Raw genomic sequence first — 27,504 nt, forward strand, 5'->3', positions numbered from 1 at the left:
GAATACAAATGACTGCAGTGTTTTTGAGTTATACTACCCAGTATTTTTAATTCAAAACAATATATTTTTAAACTAGCTCTTATAGAAAACCCAGCAAGTTAATTAAAATGTAGTGGAAACTACAAAGGCTTAATCAACATTAACTTTTTTTCTGATAATTGCATATTAGTAAGTAGTCTGTTTTTAAATTCAAATTCTTTTTATTTAGGCTTTGTTATGTAAAATACTGGACATATAACTTCATGGGAATCAGCTGTAGATGTCTCAATATGTCTACAGTGGTATTATCACAACAATTACCATTTATATAGCGCCTTTAACGTAGTAAAACATCCCAAGGCGCTTCACAGGAGCGTTATCAAACAAAGTTTGACATTGAGTCACATAATATTAGGACAGGAGACCAAAAGCTTGGTCAAAGGGGTAGGTTTTAAAGGAGTGTCTTGGAGGAGAGAGAGGTAGAGGGGCAGAGAGGTTTAGGGAGTGAATTCCAGAGCTTAGGGCCTAGGTAGCTGAAGTGTGGAGCGATGAAAATCAGAGATACACAAGAGGCCAGGAATTGGAGGAATGCAGAGATCTCGGAGGATTGTAGGGCTTGAGGGGGTTAGACAGATTGGAAGGGGTAAAGATATGGAAGGATTTGAAAACAAGGATGAGAATTTTAAAATCATTATCAGCTGATAGTACAAAAAGCTAGAGCTTCACTTTCATTGGTTCATGAGGTCATTGAACCTCTTGCAGGTATCGACTAATTTGTACTTAATTAACAAATATACAAGCTACTAGCTGCATTGTTATCTGAACAATCTAATTCTCCTCTTGTCTCCTAACCATCCTTTCAAGTGCACACATCTCATACAGGATGTCAACATATACCAACACATCTAGTCATGAATTGGTACAAGGATTGCTGTCTGCAACACCTCAGCCCAGGTAAGGTGTTAAATGAAGTCAAGGCACTTCTACAGGCAATGAGGAAAATTCACAGAGGGTCTCAGCCCAGTCTGCTCTTGTGCACCTCCCAGCAACCAGTTCCAGATTGGTATTGGTAGAAATAAGTTGCCTCCCTATAGGTTTTAAAAATATGTATATACACAAAAAAAAATTCTGAAAGTATTCAGATGGTATAACAGATCTATCTTTTTCTCCACTTTCTGATTTTTCCATTTACTCATTTCCTAATGCAGTATGGGCCTACAGGTGGTGATCCCTCAGTACTTCATCCAAATAGCCGTTCTTCATTATCCATTCAACTAGGGGGCCCATCACAACCAAACATTTCCAGCAAGGGTCACTGGTCAGTGATGAGGAGCAACAACTCTGGTTTATCTTCTCCTAAACCCAGGCAGACAAACTGTAGCACCAACACAAGTGAAATAAGCTACTTCAGCACAGAGCAGGAATGAAACCTCAGATGTTCCTTGTCTGCTGTTCAAAAAGGCACATTTTCCAGCAAGGGCTAACAGATCGAAATTGGTGGCGGGGGGGGGGGGGGGGGGCGTGGAATATCAAACTCTGGCTGATTTCTGCTTTTCATAGCCCAGAGGCACTAAGACCAATTGTAGCATCCCTAATGTCAAGCCAGCTCAGAACAAGAATAGAACACAAATCAAACCTGACAACTTCTGGTCAAATATGGCTCAGTTACACATTGTCTTTACCAAATGAAAAGAGAGAGATCCAAGGAGACTAACTTCTATCTTTAATTTTTAAAAAAGTGAATATTGGTGAGGTAGCACATCCTCTGCTATGATGCAGTACTGTGTGCTCACAATTCTCTATATTAAGATTTTTCAATAAGGGCTGTGTTGTTGAGAGGACAGTTGCGAATGCACACACAAAGGGAAAGGGCAACAGAATAAAGAACATGAAAGACATGTCGGCCCAGGTCGCTCTCGCGAGTCCTCTCCAGAATGCCACCGGAAAAGGCCTGGGAGATGGTCACCCACCTAGAATCATACAGCACAAAAAGGAGGACCTTTCGGCCCATCAAGCCTGCATTGGCTCTTCGAAAGAGCTTTCCGATTAATCACACACCCCCACTTTTTTCCCATAGCCATGCAATTTTTTCCTTTTCAAGTATACACCCAATTCCTTTTTGAAAGTTACACTTGAATCTGCTTCCACCACCCTTTCAGGCAGCACATTACAGATCATCATAAGTCGGTGTGTAAAAAAAATTCTCCTCTCCTAGCACAGGGAATGAGAGAAGGAGAACATTTTTTTAAAAACTTGCTAAAAAGAGGAACAAAAGTATTGGGATCTGAATTTGAAAACTGATTTGATACAAGAGGCAACACCTCTGGAAAAGAGTTATTACACAGGAATAGGAGTATTACATTACATCGAGCAAGGAAAATGTTACATTACAGTCCCAGTACTAATCTTAACTGGATCAACAGTTGGGTTCATCTTACACCTCTCAACCCCATGAAGTCAGTGACAGTCTTTTTCTTTGGGGGGGGGGGGGGGGGACGAAAGAGAAAAAGAGAGAGAAAAAAAAAAGAGAAAAGCGAGTGGAAAGCAGCTGCAGTAAGAGAAACAAAGTCTGTATAATTTCTTACAGATTCTGATTTCTATTTTAAAGGATCTGTTCAATATAAATGAGCTCCAAGACACTGAAGTTCCAACTCCAGGCTACTCCACATCAATGTAATCATGAGAAGGGTACATTCCATAAGAGTAAATTTATTCCCTGTACAAATTCCCCATCCCATAATACAAATTCAGTTCAATGTCACTAAATTCCAGATGAGAGCAAGCTGTTCCCCTTAGCGTGCAGGGTAGCTTGCACAAGAACAAAATGTGAAATTAAAAAAGACCATTCAGCTCATCCAACTCACTCTTTCCAACAGACCCCAAACAGCAACAGAAAAAAAATGTGCATTCTGATCTTGATCCACAAGCAGCAAACACATAGTGCAAAATAAAACTAAGATGACTAGCAATCTTAAAAAGACAAGCCTAAATGCGCGGAGCATTCGCAATGAGGTAGATGAATTAACAGCGCAGATAGATATTAACAGTTATGATATCGTTGCGATTACGGAGACATGGCTGCAGGGTGACCAAGGATGGGAACTGAACATCCAGGAGTATTCAATATTTAGGAAGGACAAGCAAAAAGGGAAAGGAGGTGGGGTAGCGTTGTTAATAAAGGAGGAAATCAACGCAATAGTGAGGAAGGATATTGGCTCGGAAAATCACGATGTGGAATCTGTATGGGTGGAGCTAAGAAACACCAAGGGGCAGAAAACGTTGGTGGGGATTGTCTATAGGCCCCCAAACAGTAGTGGAGATGTAGAGGAGGGCATTAAACAGGAAATTAGAGATGCACACAAGAAGGGTACAACTATAATCATAGGTGTCTTTAATCTACATATAGATTGGTCAAACCAAATTAGCAATAATACTGTGGGGGAGGAATTCCTGGAGTGTGTACTTGATGGTTTTCTAGACCAATACGTTGAGGAACCAACTAGAGAACAGGCGATCCTAGACTGGGTATTGTGCAATGAGAAAAGATTAATTAACAACCTTGTTGTGCGGGTCCCTTAGGGAAGAGCGACCAAAACACGATAGAATTCCTCATTATGATGGAGAGTGAAATAGTTGAATCCGAAACTTGGGTCCTGAATCTAAATAAAGGAAATTACAAAAGTATGAGGTGCGAGTTGGCTATGATAGATTGGGGAACTTTACTAAAAGGGATGACGGTGGATTGGCAATGGCTAATATTTAAAGAACATGTGCAGGAATTACAACAATTATTCATTCCTGTCTGGCGCAAAAATAAAACAGGAAAGGTGGCTCAACTGTGGCTTACAAAAGAAATTAGGGATAGTATTAGATCCGAGGAGGAGACATATAAAATTGCCAGAAAAAGCGGCAAGCCTGAAGATTGGGAGCAGTTCAGAATTCAGCAAAGGAGGACAAAGATTGATTAAGAGGGGAAAAATAGAGTATGAGAGTAAACTAACAGGGAACATAAAAACTGACTGTAAAAGCTTCTATAAATATGTCAAGAGAAAAAGATTGGTGAAGACAAATGTAGGTCCCTTACAGTCAGAAATGGGGGAAATTATAATGGGGGATAAAAAGAAATGGCAGAACAATTAAACACATACTTCGGTTCTGTCTTCACAAAGGAGGACACAAATAACCTGCCAGAAATGTTAGGGAACCAAGGGTCTTGTGAGAGGGAGGAACTGAAGGAAACCAGTATTAGTAAAAAAAAGTGCTAGGGAAATTAATGGGGCTAAAGGCTGACAAATCCCCAGGGCCTGATAATCTACATCCCAGAGTTCTAAAGGAAGTAGCCCTGGAAATAGTGGATGCATTGGTGATCATCTTCCAAAATTCTATAGACTCTGGAACTCCTACAGATTGGAGGGTGGCAAATGTAACCCCCACTATTTAGAAAAGGAGGGAGAGAAAAATAGGGGATTACAGTCCAGTTAGCCTAACATCAGTAGTGGGGAAAATGCTAGAGTCTATTATAAAAGATGTGATAACAGAACACTTGGAGGGCATTAACGGGATTGGACAAAGTCAGCATGGGTTCACGAAAGGGAAATCATGCTTAACCAATTTACTGGAGTTTTTTGAGGATGTAACCAGTAGAATAGATAAGGGAGAACCAGTGGATGTGGTATATTTGGATTTTCAGAAGGCTTTTGATAAGGTCCCACACAAGAGGTTAGTGTCCAAATTTAAAGCACATGGGATTGGGGGGGAATATACTGGCATGGATTGAGAATTGGTTGACAGACAGGAAACGGAGAGTAGGAATAAACAGGTCTTTTTCCGGGTGGCAGGCAGTGACTAGTGGGGTACCGCAGGGATCAGTGCTTGGGCCCCAGATATTCACAACATATATCAATGATTTGGATGCGGGAACTAAATGTAACATTTCCAAGTTTGCAGACGACACAAAGCTGGGGTGGAATGTGAGCTGTGAGGAGGATGCAAAGAGGCTCCAATGTGATTTAGTCAAGTTGGGTGAGTGGGCAAGAACATGGTAGATGCAGGTTATCCACTTTGGTTGTAAAAACAGAAAAGCAGATTATCTGAATGGTGATAGATTGGGAAAAGGGGAGGTGCAACGAGACCTGGGTGTCCTTGTACACCAGTCGCTGAAAGCGAGCATTCAGGTGCAGCAAGCAGTTAGGAAGGCGAATGGTATGTTGGCCTTCATTGCAAGAGGATTTGAGTACAGGAGCAGGGATGTCTTACTGCAGCTATACAGGGCCTTGGTGAGACTACATCTGGACTATTATGTGCAGTTTTGGTCTCCTTATCCGAGGAAGGAGGTCCTTGCCATGGAGGGAGCGCAACGAAGGTTTACCAGACTGATTCCTGGAATGGCAGGACTGGCGTATGAGGAGAGATTGGGTCGACTAGGCCTATATTCACTAGAGTTTAGAAGAACGAGAGGTGATCTCATCGAAACAAATAAAATTCTAACAGGACTAGACGCAGGGAGGATGTTCCCGTTGGCTGGGGAGTCCAGAACCAGGGGTCACAGTCTCAGGATACGGGGTATGCCATTTAGAACCGAGATGAGGAGAAATTTCTTCACTCAGAGGGTGGTGAACCTATGGAATTCTCTACCACAGAAGGCAGTGGAGGCCAAGTCATTAGATGTATTCAAGAAAGAGAGAGATATATTTCTTAATGCTAAAGGGATCAAGGGATCAAGGGATATGGGGAAAATGCGGGAACAGGGTACTGAGTTAGACAATCAGCCATGAACATTTTGAATGGCGGAGCAGACCCGAAGGGCCAAATGGCCTACGCTTGCTCCGATTTTCTATGTTTCACCCAGCTGCTCCTGTGCACCTATCAGCCAGCTCAAGAACAGTATTCACAGGGATCGCAGAGCAGCCCACAGCTGATTCTATCTGGCATGATGTAACCTTACTGACACGTACAATGCTATCAGCTTTTCTAGCACTGCAGGGGGTTGTTCTGAAGCTCTTGCATTCTATCTTGTTCATGCGCAACACAGTTAGTTATCATTACAGGGGTAGTTCAAAAGGAAATTTATGTAAAAATCTATGATTCTTAACTTCTCTAATGGTTTGTTAAGTCTAAGTTTCATGAATCTAATAACCGTTTGCGGGGTGGAGAAAGTCTGTAATTTCTATAGCAAAAAATGTTACCAAAAACTGAGCAAAACCTTGCATTAACATTGTGCATTTAACATAATAAAAATGATCCACGGCATTTTGTGGCAATGGGGGGCGGGGAAGAAAGAGAAAAAAATATATAAAGGGTCAAACAGTGTAGGCGTTAGGTGACCTGATCGACAACTTGGTGTAAAACATTGTTTTTAAGAGTTTTTAAAGTTGTAGAGATCTGGTGAGGTTTAAGGAGCGTTTTCCAGAAAGTCAAGGTGGCTGAAGGATCTGCCACCCAACGGGAGGGCAAAGGTCAGTTAGAGGACCAAAGACCGTGGGAGGAGATTGCAAAAATAGGGCTGGGCGCAGCCATGAAGGGCTTTGAAGACTAGGTGAGGATTTTCAATTTAAGCATCAGGGTACACAGGAACAGGAATAGGCCATTCTGCCCCTCGAGCCTGTTCCACCGTTCTATTAGATCATGGCTGATCTGTACCTCAACTCCATTTACCAGTGTTTTCTCCAGATACCTTTGATACCCTTACCTAACAAAAATCTATCAATCTCGGTCTTGAAAATTTCAATTGACCCAGCCTTTTGGGGAGAATGTTCCAGATTTCCACTATCCTTTGTGTGAAAAAAAGGCTTCTTGATTTCACTCCTAACTGGCCGAGCTCTAATTTTAAGATTATGGCCTCTTGTTCTGGATTCCCCCACCAGAGGAAATAGTTTCTCTATATCTACCCTATCATTTTGGCATTTTAAATACCTCAATTAGAGCACCCCTCAACCTTTTAAGCTCAAGGGAATACAAATCAAGTTAATGCAACCTGACCTCGTAATTTAACCCTTTAACCCCCAATATCATTCTGGTGAAAGTGTACCCCCTCCAAAGCCAATCTATCTTTCCTGAGGTGCGGTGCCCAAAAGTGAACACAATACTTCAGAAGGGGTGTGACCAAGGCTCTATACAACTGAGGCATCACTTCACTTTTGAATTCCAACCCCCTTGAGATAAAGGCCAAAATTCCATTAGCCTTCTTGACTGCTTTTTGTACATGTGCATGAGCTTTTTGTGATGTGTATATTGACACCTAAATTCATTTACTCTTCCCCAGCTCCTAGTCCCTCTTCCCATTAAGAAAATACTCCAATTTATCTTTCTTGCATACAAAGTGGTGACCTCACACCTTCTCACATTGAACTCCATCTGCTATAGTTTTGTCCATCCACTTGCCCTGAACCTGCATCTTTCTCTAGTCTCTCTCCAATCTGGCCTCTGAGCTCAAGTCCATGAAACCCACCTCCTGCTCTCTCGACCTGATTTCTACAAAACTGCTGACCACCCAACTTCCCTTCCTAGCCCCCACGTTAGCCAACATTGTAAACTGTTCCCTGCCCTGTAACTTTCCCTTTCAAATCTGCCATCATCACCCCCCTTCTCAAAAAGCCCACCCTCAATCCCGCTGTCCTTGCAAACTATCACCCCATCTCCAACCTCCCTTTCCTCTCAAGTCCTCGAACATGTTGTCACCTCCCAAATCATGGATTTTGCCTCCAAATCCATGTTTGAACCTCTGCAATTCGGTTTCCGCCACTGCCATAGCACTGAAACAACCTCAATCAAAGTCAAAAACGACATCCTCTGTGACTGCAGTGCATTATCCTTCCACATCCTTCTCGACCTCTCTGCAGACTTTGACAAGATCGACCACGCCATCCTCCTCCAACGCCTCTCCTCTGTTGTGGGACTGTCCTCACCTAGTTCCAATCTTCCCAACTGGTTGTAGCCATAGAAGCTGCTGCAGTGGCTCCTCTTCCTGTCCCACACAGTTATCGCTGGAGTCCCCCAAGGAACTATCCTTGGCTCCCTCATATTTGTCATATACACGCTGCCCCTCCCTTGGTGACATCATCTGAAGACATGATGTCAGGTTTCACATTTACGCCAACAAGACCCGTTTCTACCTCACCACCACCTCTCGCAACCCTTCTACTGCCCCTATGTTGTCAGCCTGCTTGTCCAACATCCAGTCCTAGTTGAGCCACAATTTCCTCCAATTAAACATTGGGAAGATCAAAGCCATTGTCTTCTACCCCACCACAAACTTCACTCCCTCACCACCGATTCAACCTCCCTCCCTGGACACTGTCTCAGGCTGAACCAGACTGCTCGCAACTTCGGCTTCCTATTTGACCCAAAGCTGAGCTTCCGACCGCATATTCTCTCCACCACAAAGACTTCCACCTCCGTAACATCGCCCCTCTCCACCCCTACCTCGGCTCATCTGCTGCTGAAACCCTCATCCATGCCGTTGTTACTCCCAGGCCCGACTATTCCAATGCTCTTTTGGCAGGCTGCCCATCTTCCATCGTCCGTAAACTTGAGCTCATCCAAAACTCTGCTGCCCCTATCCGAACCCACACCAAGTCCCGGGCACCCATCACACCTGTGCTCACTGACCTACATTCCCTAAGCTCTGAAATACCCTCACTGAACCTCCCTGCCTCGCCAACTCTCTCGCTCCCCCTTTAAGACCCTCCTTATAATCCACGACTTTGATCAAGCCCTTAATCACCCCTACTAATATCTTGTTCTTTGGCTCAGTGTCAATTTTTGTCTGTTTATGCTCCTATAAAGGGCCTTGGGACTTATTCCTACTTTAAAGGCACTATATAAAAGCAAGTTGTTGTTGCTGCACCAGACATAAAGCTGCATGTTAAACTATTGCTCTGATTTTAATCTTTCTGCGTTGCGCAAACACTAGAGACCAGAAAAATAAAATTTCAATTCTCAGTATGGACTACAACAACCACTTAGCTTATGTAGCATCTTTATCATAGCAAAGCATCTCAGGTGTGTTTCACTGAGGAGTAAAAACACACGTACACAAATAATACTGCAATGGAGTGTTATGAAACACATTTTCCTTTTGTGTAATTTCGGCCAAAAATTCAAGCAGCAAAATAGAGATTCATTTCTACCAAGTTTAAAGGTCATATTAAGGAAAAGACTAGAATATGAGATGTCAACAGTCTAATCATTTTCCATTTCCTCAATATTTCTGCTGAAGTTGAATTCTGTGGAATTACATCACATCACTCAAAGACAAATCAAAATTATATTTCTCTGTACCTGACCTCTGATAAGTGGATCATTAACTACAACACAGCAAACGGTTATATTTGTTTTGGGCTAGGTCAAAGGCTCTCCACCCACTGGAGTCTTGCTGTACAATCACTGATAAATTACTGCTGGTGTCAAACAGCCAGCGCTGAGAACACTATGGAAAATCTGTAAAAACTAAGCTCAGGTTTCCAGTCAAAGTGTGGGAAAAATTTGTGGCATCCATGCCGTTCTCTGAATGTTTTTATAAGGATGACTATGCCTTAGACACAAACATTGCAATACCCATGTCTTATTATTGCTGGCCTCTAATGTCACTCCAGGAAAGCCTAGACATGTTTTTTAACTTTAATGAACTGCAGCAACAGGTTCAACATCGATGATCTTGCTCTTCCCTGCAAACCTCTTCCTCCCCATCCATAAAGCAAATACATTACAGTTTCTGTTTCTGGGATATAGCAGTGCACAAATTGGCAGCCGCGTTTGCCTACATAACAACAATGAGAACACTTCAAAAGTAATTTATTGGCTGTGAAGCGCTTTAGGACGTCCTGAGGATGTGAAAGGCACTTTATAAATGCAAGTTCTTTGTTTCTTTCCATACTCCTGCACGATATAGAGCAACACAAAACAGTCAAAAGATACTCAGTAAACTAACTAATGCTCTGAGATTTGATTTGGGGAAGGGAGGCAAAAAAGATAACAAAAAAAAGTCTCAATCACTGTATAAGGAGTCAAATAAATGAAGTTCCCTTAATTGTGGTGCAAAGAAGCAAATGTACTTAATGGGATTCCCCACTTAACTCCAACTCATTGGTCCATGTTATGCCTGCTGTAAAATAGATAGCTACCAGTTCTGGAAAACTAGCTTCAGGGTGGAATTCTAAAGTGCAAGTCTACTACACAATACACTGTATACACATGCATGTGACAAAGACAACAAGGCAGCACCCAATTGAGGAGTTCAGATAAAACATCCAGATTAAATTATAAGCCTTTAAGGTACGTTGCATGGATCTAGGAGTTAACATTTACTCGTTAGTTGTAAAAGTTCCACGATTTCTTGCCAATTTCTGATAGCTACAGATACTCAGTGCAGTCACAGAAGGGTGTTGTATTCTTTTGTGATATTGTTGAAGGTCTATTGGAAATGTAATTTGTAGTGGGCTATAGGGATGTTCCAGACACAGTATTAATTTCCCCTATAAGCTGTAAATTTCACCAAAACTAAATTCGCAGTAATGATGCCTTGGTAATTAGTTTTTCAACGATCACACATGAACAGGGATCAAGTCTACCGACTGTTGACATACACACGGTCAGGCTTTTGTCAGCCTAAAAAAAATCATGGCTAAGCAATATCTGAAACTATGAATATATACAAATATATATATTTTTTTGACGTATTGGTCTGAGTTCAAGACCGCAATTTACTCATGAAGTCCAAATGATAAATCTTCAATAGCTTCGCAGAAGGCATAGTGGGTGACCACACCACACAGTATGTTACAGCACCAAGCCATATATACCAGAAGGTTCCAGGTTCGATTTTTAGTCTGTAATAAGTTAGCTGATCTCAGCTAGGGCAAGTATGGGTGCCGCAACTGGCCTCAATACCCCTGAGCCAAGGTTGGGGGCAGGGGGTTGGAAGGAGAAGAAAAATCAAAAGGTTTCCCCTAAGCACAATCCGGTGACCCCCTGCTGGAAGGTCATGTTTGTGGATGTCAGGTGAGGACAGGATCATGCCCACCCTCAACAGCCTGCAGAAATGAACAAGTTGCCAACATTCATGGAACTGCACCCTAGTATGAGTTAGAGCCTTCAGGGGGAGGAAGAAGAAAATATATACATCATCTAAATTCGCTCTCCCAGTTTACAACATAATCTGAACCAGAGGTAATTCACAGGTTGTTCTTTACACAGGGCATACACACATCATTCACAGTAGCAATTTTTTCATTTATAGAATACTAATGCATAATTATTTTGAGATGATCATGAGTAGTATCTAAATAGTCACTGATGAAATCCGTATCTACTGGCTTGAACAAAGTACAAATCAAGAACATGAGTGCCCTCTTCTGGCTATCCATGCATTGAACGACTACATACAACAGCCTCATTCTCGTTGCATTCCTCTAGCTACAAATTTTCAAATGATCATATTGCTCAGTAGCTACACCAGTCATTCTGGCATCAGTGAAAGCATCATGCCTTTTAAAAGGAACTCACCCTAGAGCCTGAAGTGAATGTACCTTCTTCTACAGTTTACCTTCTCCCTTAATACCTCACACGATGGTAAAAGATTATATATAATGCTACAGGAAATTTTTGCATTAAGTTTGAAGATTTGTTTTGGAAGTTTGGTACCAATTTTAATTGAAGGATATGCAATGTTTGGTTAGGATACATTGGGCTGGATGTAACATTCTTGTTGCAGAATACAAAAATTTTCAGTAATTTTAAAAATATATTTCCAAATTTAAAGCATGGCAAGTCACACTTTGTTCTGTTTAATATGATTTCCATATTTTGAATATGATTTCTACATTTATTTTATTTCCAAAATTCTAGTTGTATGCGATTGGGCACACCTGATTGCAGAGAAAATTGAATGGAAAATTCCAAAAACCCAAAGGCCATGGGACCTTTAATGTCCACCTGAACAGGCAGATGGAGGGTCGGTTTAATATCACATCCAAAAGACAACACCTCCAACAATACAGCATTCCCTCAGTACTGCACTGAAATGTCAGTGTGGATTACGTGCTCAAGATCTGGAGTGATGCGTGAACCCACAACCTACTGACTCAGAGGCAAGAGTGCTATGAAATGAGCCAAGCTAACACTTAATGTCTGCAGCTGAGCAATACAGATTAGAAGATAGCAGGATTAATTCCTGATCTGTGATGCGTTAGCTGATCTTAGCCAGAGTGGCTCCAGGATCACAACTAGCCTCTGTAGAGCTGGGAAAGGGGGAAAAAAAAGTTAGAAAGGGGGAAAAAAAGTTGCTGCTGGTCGCCACACAATAACACTAGCTGAAAAGTGCATTTGTGTGGACATCAGTCGAGGAAAGGATCAAGCTCAGCATCTGATGGTTGAATAGATTCACATGGAGAATGAGCACTTGGTTGAGGTACCCAAGGAATCATATGTCAACACAAGCCAGTGTCTTCTCGAGAAGGTATAAAAGGAAACAATCTCCCAAACAAACATACTGAAAAATTATTTCTGGACCCTTCTGGGAGATACACTCAAAATGCTAACTATAAAATGAATCTGAAAATTGCAAACGAGGTTAAGCACAACACTCCCCAGAAAAGTTCCCCTTATCACTGGAACAAATTAAGATTGAAGCAAGTAACATTTTGTGAATAATCAAAAATCCAATAAGCTCAAAACCAAAAGGTCACATAAATAATGTCTATATTTGCTGGGCTGTCAATATGCTGTAATAAATCTAGAATAATAAAAAGATTTAATCATACTTTGAATTATACCTGTAGTTGCAATTTTATCATATTAAAATATATGACAACAAAAAAAAAATCACAGATTAGTTACAAAAATGTTAAAAGTCACATCAATCGTAGCAAAAATCAGAAGTCAGAAATTTTTGTGGTCATTAAACTCACTTCCTCCTCCACTTTTCATAGAATCACAGAGCACAGAAAGAGGCCGTTCAGCCCTTCTCACCTGTGCGGGCTCTTTGAAAGAACTATCCAATTTGTCCCACTCCCCTGCTCTTTCTCCATAGCCCTGCAATTTTTTTCCTTTTCAGGTATATATCCAATTCACTGTTTATTTCCCCTCTTTCTTTTCCTCCCCCTTTACTGTTTCTCCTTATGTGGAGATGCCGGTGATGGACTGGGGTTGACAATTGTAAACAATTTTACAACACCAAGTTATAGTCCAGCAATTTTATTTTAAATTCACAAGCTTTCGGAGGCTACCTCCTTCCTCACCTGAGGAAGGAGGTAGCCTCCGAAAGCTTGTGAATTTAAAATAAAATTGCTGGACTATAACTTGGTGTTGTAAAATTGTTTACAATTGTTTCTCCTTAGGCAGTTCTATGCAATGACCTCCATGTTTATAATTTAATTGTTCCACTACTCTTCAAAAAAAACTTAACATAAAGTAAGTGATATCGATAACAGCTCACAGGACCCACAAACGTGGGTATCAGAAATTTAACAATTTTACATTAAAAGGTGCCATCGAGGGCAGAACACTGTGGTAGACAACATTTTCTCAACGTTCTCCCTCTCTCCATGTTCAGTTCTATTTCCACGTCCCTTCATCTGTCTCACCCTCACTTCTCGACAATTCCATCTTCCCTCCTGTCCACCTCTTCCTTGCTTCAAGTCCGTTTCTCTGTTCCCACGTTCTCCCTTCTTGTCCCTCACTCTCTATTTCTCTTCTACCAACTCTCTCCACATCTGGCTTCTCCCCCCGCACCACCCTCCCCACCCACCTGATTCCATGCTCCTTCTCTCTTCCTCCCTTCATGTCAGTCTTTTTGCCTCCCTCTTTTCACCCATATATCTCGCTTCCTCCCTGAGCATCTGTTCTCCCTTCAGAGCCATCTCCTTATCTCAACTTTTCACATCCTTCCTCTCTTGTTTCATGCCACTCATATCCCCTTTGTCAGCTGCTCACGTTCCCCCTTCACACTTCCCACCTTCACGTCAATCTTTCATGCTCTCTCTTCCAGATTGAAGAGAGCCCGCAAAGGACCACCCCCGCCTCCCCAAGCTTCCAAAGTCCAACAACCCTATTGCAGTTATCTCAAACTTCAGAAGTCCCACACCATCCATGTTTCCTGAAAACAGGATGGACTGAGGTGCTGGGAGACAGCAGGGTGAAAAAAATAAAAGGGTCAAGAAACTTGCCATCTCGTAGACAATGCAGGAGGGGTTTGATACACAGGCCATCAATATAAGTGAAAATGTAGCCAACCTTCATCCTTTTATTGCATCTCATCTCTCAGCCTCCCTCCCCGTCTTACTAACTCCACAGGTAGTAATACTTAGCAGAATCATTCTTGAATGTAGTTGTACTTTACTATTATAATATTGAAAATGGTGATTGCCTGTAATGTAGTAAAACTAAGATTTTACAACAACAACTTGCATTTATATAGCACCTTTAACTTAGTAAAACATCCCAAGGTACTTAAATCATTTTAGTTATGCAAGTTCAAATACTGAGTATGCAGCTATTGTGTAGTTTTGATCTACCAGTGGCTTTGCTGTACCATGGTCAGTGCCCAGTCTGAACCAGAATAAAGTGAGCATAAAGGCTCTGGCTATATCCTCGGACAGAGCGCGAGGCAGAAAAACTACAAACTCATTTGTTACAGATGAGTCACACTGCATTCACTACAGATTAAAGTGGAATTACCAAAACTAGAGAAAAAGCAACACCACTGAAGATAGCAAAGACAACAATATGAAAGTGAAATTTATTTTATATTGTGTTAAAATTAAGGGGCATAAGTGTTTGACCAACATTTGAACAGGCCACTAAAATGCCAGAAAAGGCCTCAGTAGGAACCTTGCAGCTCTTCCGGTTGATTTGTATAGAGTAATATCCATGTATTGGTCTGTAGTTTTCTTACCCGTTGGTAGGTGTGGTGAAGGAAAATGACAGAAGTTGATTCCAGAATGGATCATTCTCAGAGATGGTTTCCGTGCCAGCAAGACGTTCAAGGTAACTATTACTTGCAAGCTCAGCAATGCTGCTGCTGTTTGCACCCATCTCCTGCTCGTGCACAGTACACAGTTCAGTTTATACCGTCATTGCTTTAATTAGAACCTGAAAGCAAAAACACCACAGACTAGTTACTAAAAATGCATTATCAATCCCTGTTTCCTTTACCCTACAAAATTGTAAATAAATCAACGGTCAATTGGAAGCAATCAGTACCACACCACGTTAATTGGGTTTGGCACTGTGTTTCTTTAGTCAGAGAATAATAAATAAAATGAGACAGACAACAGCTTTTCATAGAATCTTACAGCACAGGAGGCGGCCATTTGGCCCAACGTGCCTGTGCCAGCTCTTTGAAAGAGTGATCCAATTAGTCCCATTCCCCCTTTCTTTCCCCATTGCCCTGTAAATGTTTCCTTTTCAAGTACATATTCAATTCCCTTTTGAAAGTTACTACTGAATCTGCATCCACCACCCTTTCAGGCAGTGCATTCCAGATCATAACAACTCGTTGCGTTAAAAAAATTCTCCTCATCTCCCCTCCAGTTCTTTTGCCAATTACCTTATATCTGTGTCCTATGGTTACCAACACTCCTGCCAGTGGAAACAGTTTCTACCAATTTATTCTATCAAAACACTTCATAATTTTAAAGACCTTTATTAAATCTCCCCTTAACCTTCTCTGCTCCAAGGAGAAAAATTCCAGCTTTTCTAGTTTCTCCACATAACTGAAGTTCCTCATCCCTGGTATCATTCTGGTAAATCTCCTATCCAAGGCCTTGACTTCCTGAGTGTCAGACCCAGAATTGGATACAGTATTCTAGCCGAGGCCTAACCAGTGATTTATAAAGGTGTGGCATAACTTTCTTGCTTTTGTACTTCATGCTTCTATTTGTAAAGCCAACGTATGCTTTTGTATCAGCTTTTATCAACTTGTCCTGCCACCTTCAAAGATTTCTGTACATTGAAAACACAGGTCTCTCTGCACCCCCTTTAAAATTGTGACATTTAATTTATATTGCCTCTCCTCATTCTTCCTCCCAAAATGCTTCACTTTTGAATACCATTATTTAACTTCCCTGTCAATGAACATGTACACATAATTTGTACAGTAAAATATATACTAGATGAAGCCTGGCAGAGTATTTGCCTTCTTAGCCAGGGAATACTGCAATATGAGGGGCAGACAAGAGGAGGAAATATCAACCAATAATCTGATGCACCAACATTTATAAATAGAAAGGTAGTAAAGATCCTTTATTCATAATTTGAAAACAACCAATAAATAGGCCCTCTAATAATGGTTATCGCTAGAATTCTGAAACTAAGCATCCATTTAGCCTCCAATTTTTGAAGCATAATATTGAATTGAGAGTCAAAGGAAAAAATGCAGTATTTGGACACAATCTGTAATTAAACAGTGTTTATTTGTGTGACATCTAGTAGCAAACTATCTTAATTTGAGTAAAATATTAGCAATCACAGCGCACATTTGATCCTTTCTATGATTTCTAATTGGAATGCTAACAATTAGTTGTCATCTTCCAAAATTCTATAGATTATGGAACAGTTCCTGCAGATTGGAGGATGGCAAATGTAACCCCACTATTTAAAAAAAGGAGGGAGAGAATACATGGAACTACAGACCGGTCAGCCTATCATCAGTAGTAGGGAAAATGCTAGAGTCTAATATAAAGGATGTGATAACAGGACACTTAGAAAATATCAACAGGATTAGACAAAGTCAACATGGATTTATGAAAGGGAAATCATGTTTGACAAACCGACTGGAGTTTTTTGAGGATGTGACTGGTAGAATAGATAAGGGAGAACCAGTGGATGTGGTTTATTTAGATTTTCAGAAGGCCTTTGATAAAGTCCCACATAAGAGGATAGTATGCAAAATTAAAGCACATGGGACTGTGGGTAATATACTGGCATAGATTGAAAATTGGTTAATAGACAGGAAACAGAGTAAGAATAAATGGGTCTTTTTCGGGGTGGCAGGCGGTGACTAGTGGGGTACCGCAGGGACCAGTGCTTGGGCCCCAGCTATTCACAATATATATCAATGATTTGGATGAGGGAACCAAATGTAATATTTCCAAGTTTGCTGATGACACAAAACTAGGTGGGATCATGAGTTGTGAGGAGGATGCAAAGAGGCTTCAAGGCGATTTAGACAAGTTGAGTGAGTGGGCAAATACATGGCAGGTGCAGTATAACATGGATAAATGTGAAGTTATCCACTTCGGAAGGAAAAACAGAAAGGCGGAGTATTATTTAAATGGCGATAGACTGGGGAATGTTGATGTACAAAGGGACCAGGGTGTCCTTGTACACCAGTCACTGAAAGCAAACATGCAGGTGCAGCAAGCAGTTAGGAAGGCAAATTGTATGTTGGCCTTCATTGCAAGAGGATGTGAGTACAGGAGCAAGGATGTCTACTGCAGTTATACAGGGCCTTGGTGAGACCACACCTGGAGTATTGTGTGCAGTTTTGGTCTCCTTACCTAAGAAAGGATATACTTGCCACAGAGGGAGTGCAGCAAAGATCCACCAGACTGATTCCTGGGATGGCAGGGCTGTCGTATGAGGAGAGATTGGGTCGACTCGGCCTATATTCATTCGAGTTTAGAAGAATGAGAGAGGATCTCATTGAAACATAAAATTCTGACAGGGCTGGACAGACTGGATGCAGGGAGGATGTCTCCCCTGGCTGGGGATTCAGAACGAGGGGTCACAGTCTTAGGATACAGGATAGGACATTTAGGACTGAGATAAGGAGAAATTTCTTCACTCAGAGGGGGTGAACCTGTGGAATTCTGTACCATAGAAGGCTGTGGAGGCCAAGTCACTCAATATATTTAAGGAGCTAGATAGATTTCTAAACACAAAAGACATCAAGGTGTATGGGGAGAGCAGGAATATGGTATTGAGATAGAGGATCAGCCATGATCATAGTGAATGGCGGAGCACGTTCTAAGGGCCGAATGGACTACTCCTGCTCCTATTTTCTATGTTTAATTGCTCTGCCATTTCCCTGTTCCCCAATATAAATTCTCCTGTTTCTGACTGTAAGGGATGCACATTTGTCTTCAATAATCTTTTTCTCTTTACGTATTTGTAGAAGCTTTTATAGTCCACTTTTATGTTCCTTGCAAGTTTACTCTCATACTCTATTTTTCCCCTCTTAATCAATCTCTTGGTCCTTTTTTGCTGAATTCATAATGATCCAGGAGTACAGGCCCGACTGGGGAATCATAGGTCTGAGAGGTTCTACACCAGATCTGGAGTAATGGCAGGGAGCCAGTCCATTGCACGACAGAAACCCTGTTCTATCGTGCAGTGGACTGGCTCCTCGACTGTACTCTGCAAATATTGGTAACACCACCGATCCGAGCTCTTATTCCGACCTGAACTACAGGATGACGTTACTGTCCTTGGTCAGGACGCGGTTAATCTCAGAGACAATTTGAAGAACTTTCAATGGAAGGCAGCCACCTTTGGGCTACTGGTTTCTTAGACAAAGACAAAAGTCTAGAGTGTTGGTACAAACGCTGCAATACAAGACATTCAAGTTAACGGACACAATGTGGAGGCAGTGGATGACTTTGTCTACATAGGTAGCAACCTGTCAGATAGGTATAGCATGCCAGACATATTGAGGAGAATCAGTTTAACAGGTTCAGCAATGAAAGACCTGCACAGGATCTGGAGTCAAAAGAAGGTGAATATCCCTACGAAAGCACATTTCTATCAGACCTGCATTCTTCCAATACTTTTGCATGATTAAGCAAGATATCAAGAGACATGAAGCATTTCATATGTGCTGTCAGAGACAACTGCTTGTAATTAGATGTTTCAACTTTGTCCACAACACAGAGGTAACAAAGAGAACCAGCCTGGAGAAGATTAAAGTTGATATTAATCGTCGTCGCCATGCACTCTTTGATCAAGTCGCACATCTCGGATACAAAGTTCCCATAATCTGGGCACTGAAGGTCGGAATTGAGGTCAGGAAGGGACACCAACCTGCTCCAGATTGGAGGCCTTGGTTAACATGGCTACAACAGTGGCAGTGTGGATACAAAATTGGCTAAGGGACAGAAAGCAGCGTAGTGGTAAACAGTTGTTTTTCAGACTGGAGGGAAGTATACAGGGGTGATCCCCAGGGATCGGTATTAGGACCACTGCTCTTTGACATATATTAACAACCTGGACTTGGGTACACAGGGTATAATTTCAAAAGATGCAGATGACACGAAACTCGGAAATGTAGTAAACAATGTGGAGGATGGTAACAGACTTCAACAACAATAACTTGCAATTATATAGAGCCTTTAACGTAGTAAAACGTCCCAAGGCACTCCACAGGAGCAATTATCAAAAAAAATTTGACATCCAGTTACATAAGGAGATATTAGGACAGATGACCAAAAGCTTGGTCAAAAAGTTAGGTTTTAAGGACTGTCTTAAAAGGAGGAGAGGTGGAGAGGTGGAGAGGTTTAGGGAGAGAATTCCAGAGCTTAGGGCCTAGGCAGCTGAAGGCACGGCCGTCAATGGTGGAGCAATTAAAATCGGGGATGCACAAGAGGCAAAAATTGGTGGAGCGCAGAGATCTTAGAGGGTTGTAGGGCTGAAGGAGAGTACAGATATAGGGAGGTGCGAGGCCATGGAAGGATTTGAAAACTTTTTAAAATCAAGGCATTCCCGGACAGGGATTTAATATAGGTCAGCAAGCACAGGGTGATGGGTGAACAGGACTTGATGCGAGTTAGGAGTGGAGTTTTGATGAGCTCAAGTTTATGGAGGGTGGAAGATCGGAGGCCGGCCAGGAGAACATTGGAATAGTCATGTTTAGAGGTAACAAAGGCAGGGATGAGGGTTTCAGCAGCAGATGAGCTGAGGCAGGGGCTGAGATGGGCAATATTATGGAGATGAAAGTAGGCGGGTCACGGTGATGGAGCAGATGTGTGGTCAGAAGCTCTTCTCAGGCTCAGATAGGACGTCTAGGTTGCGAACAGTCTGGTTCAGCCACGGACGGTAACCAGGAAGAGGGATGGAGTCGGTGGCTAGAGAACGGAGTTTGTGGTGGGGACTGAACACAATGGCCTTGGTCTTGCCAATATTTAGTTGGAGAAAATCTTTGCTCATCCAATACTGGATGTCGGACAAGGAGTGTGACAAATCAGAGATGGTGGAGGGGTTAAAGGAGGTGGTAGTGAGGTAGAGCTGGATATCATCAGCGTGCATATGGAACCAGACATGTTTTCAGTTGATGTCACCAAGGGCAGCATGTAGATGAAAAATAGGAGGAGGCCAAGGATAGATCCTTGGGGGACTCCAGAAGTAACAGTGCAGGAGCAGGAAGAGAAGCCATTGCAGCTGATTCTCTAGCCATGACTGATTAGGTAAGAATGAAATCAAGCAAGCGCAGTCCCACCCAGCTGGACAACGGAGGAGAGGCGCTGGGGGTGGATGGTGTGGTCAACAGTGTCAAAGGCTGCTGACAGGTCAAGAAGGATGAGGATGGATAGTTTACCACAGTTATAGTCACATAGGATGTCATTTGATAAGGGCCATTTCAGTACCATGGTGGGGCAGAAACCCGATTGGAGAAATTCAAACATGGCATTGCAGGAAAGATGGGCACGGAATTGGGAGGCGACTTCACTCCAACGTCCTTGAACGTTAAGGGAGGTTGGACGTGGGGCGATAGTTGCAAGGACAAAAGGGTCAAGGGTGGCTTTTTTTTTTGAAGAGGGGGGTGATGACGGCAGATTTGAAGGGGAGGGGGACAGTACCTGAGGAGAGGGAATCATTAACAATATCAGCTAACATGGGGGCCAGGAAGGAAAGTTGGGTGGTCAGCAGTTTGGTGGGAATAGGATCAAAGGAGCAGGAGAAGGGTCTCATGGTCCAGATGAGCTCGGAGAGGGCATGATGGGAAATAGGAGACAAACTAGAGACAGATGCAAGTTCAGGGCTAGGGCAGGGGGGAACCGTAGGGGAAGTTTGGCTTGGTGGGCTGGGGAAGGGAGAGAAGTGGCATGTGCAGCTGAACGGATGGTCTCATTCTTAGTAACAAAGACCTCCATCAGCTTCTCGCACTTGTTGCTGGAGGTGAGGGTGGAAGAGGCACGGAAGAGGGGTTTAAGAAGACAGTTTGTAGTGAAGAGAAGCCAGGGGTTATCTTTGCATTCCAGGAAGATCCTGGAATGTTGAACAGTTTTGGGAGAGGAGAGCAGGACCCGATAGTGCATTATGTGATCTAGCCAGATCTGGCGATGAGTGGCTAAACCATTTTTCCGCTATAAACGTTCAAGTCTGCATTCCTTGGAATTAAGGGAGCGGAAATGAGGTCCGTACCAGGGGGAATGACCAGGGTGAGAGAGTAATGGTTTTAATAGGGACATGGGCAACAAAGGTAGAGGTGAGGGTGTGAATGAGCAGATCGGTAGTTGCAGAAATGTCATGGTGAATGGGGGGGGGCCAAAGGCTACACAGTTGGGACTCAAAGTGCCGTTTTAAGTGACTGGGGGGAGAGTTATTACCAGGGACGAACACAGAAGGAGGTTAGATTGAGAGGGGGAAAGTGGGATGTGGGTGGAGAGGGATACAAGGAAGTGGTCAGAGATGGCTTTATCTATGACTGACACGATGGGTGCAGAGGCCACATGAGATGGCAAGGTCGAGGGGGGTAGCATTAAATTTGGGTAGGAGAGTTTATATGGAGGGAGAGATTAAGGTAGGATAGGAGGGCAGTGAACTCAGAGGAGAGAGAGCATGATGAGTTGAGTTGAGGTGGAGGTTGAAATCACTGAGGATGAGAAGTTGCTTGGTGCAGAGGCTGAGGGAGGAAAGCAGAGAAGACATCTCAGTGAGAAACTTGACATGGTACTTGGGTGGGCGGTACAGAACAAGGATTTTAAACGGTGAGAGTGGGGTGGAACAAGGTGAAGTGCTCAAAGGAGGAAAAGGTACCAGAGGAGCATGGGGACAGACAAAAGTGCAATTTGGTGATAAGCGCCACACCGCCACTGCAGCAGTCTGGGCGGGGCAAATGGTGGAAGATATAGCCAGGCGGGGAGGCTTCATTAAGGGGGAAGGTATCATCATCCGTCAGTCAGGTTTCCGTCAAGGCCATGATGTCGATGCAATCATCCACAATAAGCTCATGAGTAGCAAGGGCTTTGCTCACAAGTGAACGGACATTCTGGAGGGAGTTGCGGAGAGGGGCGGTGATAGCTGATCCACTGGCAGACTCCACACAAGGTCAGCGCTGGGAGAGGTGAGTGGGACGGGAAGGAGATTGACAAGATTAGCCCCCATTGGACGTGGTGAGCTGGAAAGTTGATGAGAGAGAGTAGAATGGGGCAGTTAGGGTTGCTACTAGTAAGGAGAGATCAATGAGTGCCTCGATGGGCCCTTTGCATGGTGCCAAGAGAGGCACAAAGGGAAGCTGTAGGCTTATCTAAGAGGGAGTTAAGCCTGAGACGGTAGGAGAGTAGGAAGGTCGAGGAGTGCTGAAGGGTTAGGGTAGGGATTTATGGCCGGAAAGTGGGGGGGGGGGGGGGGGGGGGGGGGCGGTGTGGACAGAGTACTCGAAAAGGAAAAAATGAAAGGAGGCATGACGACAGGAGAGAGGGGCCTCGGAGGGGTAAAGGGAAAAGAAGAAAAAAGGGGAAATAGAAGCGATGGGCTCGAGTCTGGAGCGGCAGCCAAAATGCACACGCGAATGGACTCAGGGAAACTCAAGTCACACAGGCATGGTTACATAGCAAGATTAGGATAGAGATGTCCTGGTAATAAATGGAGAATAGAGATGAAACAATAGTTCGGAGTCCAAAGTTAAAGTCAGAGGTTCCATGGTGGTAGAAGTAGATAGGGTGGAGTCTGCTTGGAGCATCGACAAACTGATGTCCAGGTTTGGAGACAGGTGTGGAGGTCGAGTGAGTCGAGAAGCTATTTGAAGGGTAGAGTATTAGAGGACGCACTGCTGGAGGTAATTCCATGGGAATGAAGAGTCAGGAGGCGTGCCGAACTGGTCGTGGGGCAGAAAAATGGTGGCGAAGTTGGAGGTCACTAAGATCCAGAAGCAGGAGAGAAACGGACTACAGCCCAGCAGAGTGAATTTCTAGCCAGGAAACACACTATACCAAAATAAAGCTGAAAACCAGTAGGACAGTCATAAGCTCAGGAGAACTTGGACAAACTGGTGCAATGGATAGACACCTGGCAGATGAAATTTAACACAGAGAAGTGTAAAGTGATACATTTTGGTAGGAAGAATGAATGGTACAATTTTAAAGGGGGTGCAGGAACAGAGACCTGGGATGTATGTACACAAATCTTTGAAGGTGGCAGGACAAATTGAGACGGCTGCTAAAAAAGCATACGTGATCAAGGCCTTTATTAACGGAGGCATAGAGTACAAAAGCAAGGAAGTTATGCTAAACCTTTATAAAACACTGGTTAGGCCTCAGCTGGAGTACTGTGCTCAATTCTGGATACCACATTTTAGGAAGGATGTCAAGGCCTTAGGGAGGGGCAGAAGAAATTGACTAGAATGGTACCAGGAATGAGGGACTTCAGTTATGTAGAGAGACTGGAGAAGCTGGGGTTGCCCTCCTTAGAGAAGGTTAAGAGGAGATTTGATAGAGGAGTTCAAAATCATTAACGGTTTTAATAGAATAAATAAGAAGAAAATGTTTCCAGTGGCCGATGGGTCGGTAACCAGAGGACACAGATTTAAGGTGAATGACAAAAGAACCAGAGGCGACGTGAGGAAACATTTTTTTAACGCAGCGAGTTGTTACGCTCTGGAATGCACTGCCTGAAAGGACGGTGGAAGTAGATTCAATAATAACTATCAAAAGGGAATTGGATAAATACTAGAAAAGAAAAAAATTACAGGGCAATGGGGTAAGAGCAAGGGAGTGGGACTAATTGAATAGCCGGCACAGGCACAATAGGCCAAATGGCCACCTTCTGTGCTGTATCATACCATGATACTATGATCAGATCAGGAACAATCCAGTGAAACACTCTGATGCTTGCAATGAAGCCATACAGTGCAGTCATAGGCGGTCGACGCTGCAGACCTCTGCTGTCTAAGCATAACTGCTTGCCTGCTTATGTACTAATACCTCTGCTATCTCCTCCCTACTTTTAGTATCGGTGGCTGCAATCCATATAGACCTGGGCTTCATGCTTCTTAAATTTGGCTGGTTCATCTATTATCTCCTTTATTTCTTGGTAGGTACAGTACAGGAGACCATTCAGCCCATTGTGCCTGTGCTGGCTCTTTGAAAGAGCTATCCATTTAGTCCCATTTCCCTGCCCTTTCCCCATAGCCCTGTAATTTTTTTCCCTTCAAGTATTTATCCAATTCCCTTTTGATTTTGCCAAGTAATTTTATTCACTTACAACAGATAAATAAATAGAATGGTTAACAGTTGTATCAAGTTTGGCAAGAAGCTAAAAATGGAATGCAAACTGGATTGTAATTACAGTACTGTAAAAATGGTCACACTGTTATAAATAACTGAACATATACATACTTATGTCATTTGCTTTATTACAATATATACATTACAGTATAGAACAAATCTTTAAAAAAGGACTTAAAAATCTTTTTAAAAAAGGACCTATAAAAACAGATTAACTAACTCTAGCATCACAAAGCTTGAACATTGGCACCTGATGGGGTGGCTTTCACATCTAAACAATAGTGCTCTAAGCACCTGATGGGGTGAAAAATACTTAATCATCACTGAATTGGTTACTAGGCAATTTTCACACCTAGACAAAAACACTTATAAAAGGAACTTAACACTAAAAGGAACTGATTGGCGAAAGGGCTTAACACATCGGCTTCAGCGAGGCAGTACAACGCTTAAAGGAATAAATCCAGATTTTTGCAATTCATTTAAACGTTTTATTCATTTGAGATTCATTTAACAGAGACAGCTATATTTGGAAAAGATAGAAAAAGGATTTGTGCATGGAATTTTTATTCTTTTAAATGTTTTGTTCTTTTAGCAGTTTGTTAGGTATATCCTTTCTTGCTACAACCATTATGTTGTTCAATTAACACAGCTACCCAACTACCCTTTCTTCCTTCCCTATCATTTGTAAATACATTGTTTGTAATATTTAATTACCAATCCTGTCCTGTCTGCAGTCATAATTCAGTTATCCCTATTACATTCATTTTCTCACTTAATTATAGCCTCTAATTCCTGTTTTGTTGCTGATGCTCCCTGCATTGCTTTACAGGCAATGTAACATGCTCTTATTTTTCATTATTCCTGCTTTATGTTTATGTTTAACAGATACTTTATTAATGCTTTCTATAACCGTTTCTGTTCCGAGTATGTGTTGCTCCTGCTCCTGCACCCGCTCCTCCTCCCCCCGCTCCTCCTCCCCACCTTTACTAGTTTAAAGTCATTTCCACATTACTATTCACCTTTCTGCTAGGACCTTGGCCCCTGCCAGTTCAGGTGCAGCACATCAAGCACTACAGGTCTTTCCTGTCCCAGTACTGGTGCCAGTGTCCCATGAATTGGAACCCCTCCTTCTCACAACAGTCTTTCAGCCATACATACACTTTCCTAATCTGTTTATCCATATGGCAATTAGCATGTCGCTCAGGTAGTAATCTGGAGATTACCAACCTCGAGGTCGTGCTTTATAATTTAACTCCTGATACGCCCATAGCAGGACTTCCTCCCTGTCTTTCCAATGTTGTTGGTTCTGACATCGACCACAACAACTGCTACTTCCACCTCCCCTTCCAAGTTCCTTTCCAGCCACTTAGAAATATCCCTTACCCTTGCATCAGGTAGGCAACACACCCTCCTGGACTCTCAACCACAGCTACAGAGGATACCTTCTATACCCCTAACTATCAACCTTTCTATTCTGCTCCCCTCCTTGAACTGCCACCTATACCTTGCCTTGCTTAGTATTCTGCCCCCCCCCCCCCCCACCGGTCTTATTTCTTATCCACACAGGTAGCAAATACATCATACCTGTTGGACTGAACCTGTTTCTGCGGTTCACCTTACCCTGCTGTCAGTCGCGCACTCCTCTTCCTGTACCTGCAACTCTCTATTTGAGTCAGTCAGGTGCAAGTGTAACCTGCACTTTACATATGAGATATACACATTACATGTGTGATGTTATCAAATGGGGCAGAAGTGTGCTAGATTCAAGACTTTTAGTTATATAGATTTTCTCCTCTCTTCTGGCCATTCACTCCTTTGTGTACAGTTCTACAGACACTGTCACTTCTCCAGTATTCCCCCAAAGTGCCCATTTCATAGAATCACAACACAGATTGAAGCCATTCAGTCCATCTTGCTGTGCCGGCTCTTTGACAGAACTAGAGAGGGGGATTAAAAAAAGGAGGGGGGTGGCAATTTTGGTTAAGGAAACAATTACAGTTGTGAGGAGGGATGATATTTTAGAAGGAGCATCAAATGAGGCCTTAGGTTGAGCTAAAGAACAAAAAAAGGGGCAGTCACACTACTGGGAGTGTACTATAGACCCCCAGTCAGAGGGAGATAGAGGAGCAAATATGTCGGCAAATTTCTGAGACGTGCAAAAACAATAGGGCAGTAACAGTAGAGGATTTCAACCACCCTAATATTAACTGGGTTATGAACAATGTGAATGGTATAGAGGGCGCAAAATTCTTAAATTGCATACAGGAGAATTTTTTTAAGCCAGTATATAGCAAGCCCAACAAGAGGGGAGGCAGTTCTGGATTTAGTTCTAGGAAATGAAGAGGGGCAGATGGAAGTAGTAGCAGTAGCAGTGGGAGAGCATTTTGGTGGTAGTGATCAGAATACAGTTAGTTTTAGCATGGTTATGCAAAAGGACAAAGACAGAGCAGGAGTTAAAGTTTTCAATTGGGGAAAGGCCAATTTTACTAAATTGTAAACAATTTTACAACACCAAGTTATAGTCCAGCAATTTTATTTTAAATTCACAAGCTTTCGGAGATTTTCTCCTTCCTCAGGTAAATGTTTCAAGATCTCCTTGAAGCCTACGCATTTTACTAAACTGAGAAGTGATTTAGCAGAAGTAAACTGGAAACAGCTACTTGAAGGTAAATCAGTGTCAGAGCAGTGGGAGACATTCAAAGGGGTGATTCAAGGGGTTCAGGGTAAACATGTTCCCACAAAGAAAAAGGGAGGGGCTGCCAAATCTAGAACCCCCCTGGATGTCAAGAAGCATTCAGGGTATTATAAGGCAGAAAAAGAAAGCCTACGATATACACCAGGAACTCAATACTACGGAAAGCTTAGAAGAGTACACAAAGTGCAGGGGTGAAGTTAAAAAAGGAAATCAGGAAAGCAGAGAGGGCATGAAAAAATATTAGCAGGTAAAATCAAAGAAAACCCAAAGATGTTTTATAAATACATTAAGAGCAAGAGGATAACTAAGAGTAGGGCCTATTAGAGACCAAAAAGGTAAACTATGTGTGGAGGCGGAAGATGTGGGTATGGTTCTTAATGAATACTTTGCATC

At 42.6% G+C, this 27,504-nt stretch overlaps 1 protein-coding gene across 3 annotated transcripts in view; it reads right to left on the bottom strand.

Annotated features, from left to right (window-relative positions):
• Positions 1-27,504, bottom strand: part of dym (dymeclin) — a 412,070-nt gene that overhangs the window by 361,368 nt on the left and 23,198 nt on the right. For all 3 annotated transcript variants that reach the window (XM_067983422.1, XM_067983431.1, XM_067983440.1), the window contains exon 2: positions 14,870-15,066. In XM_067983422.1, the coding sequence (XP_067839523.1) occupies positions 14,870-15,009 (140 nt within the window). In that variant the 5' untranslated portion in view covers positions 15,010-15,066. The remainder of the gene's footprint in view (positions 1-14,869; positions 15,067-27,504) is intronic.

This window comes from Heptranchias perlo, chromosome 1, assembly GCF_035084215.1.
Source record: "Heptranchias perlo isolate sHepPer1 chromosome 1, sHepPer1.hap1, whole genome shotgun sequence".
NCBI classification, from domain to species: domain Eukaryota; kingdom Metazoa; phylum Chordata; class Chondrichthyes; order Hexanchiformes; family Hexanchidae; genus Heptranchias; species Heptranchias perlo.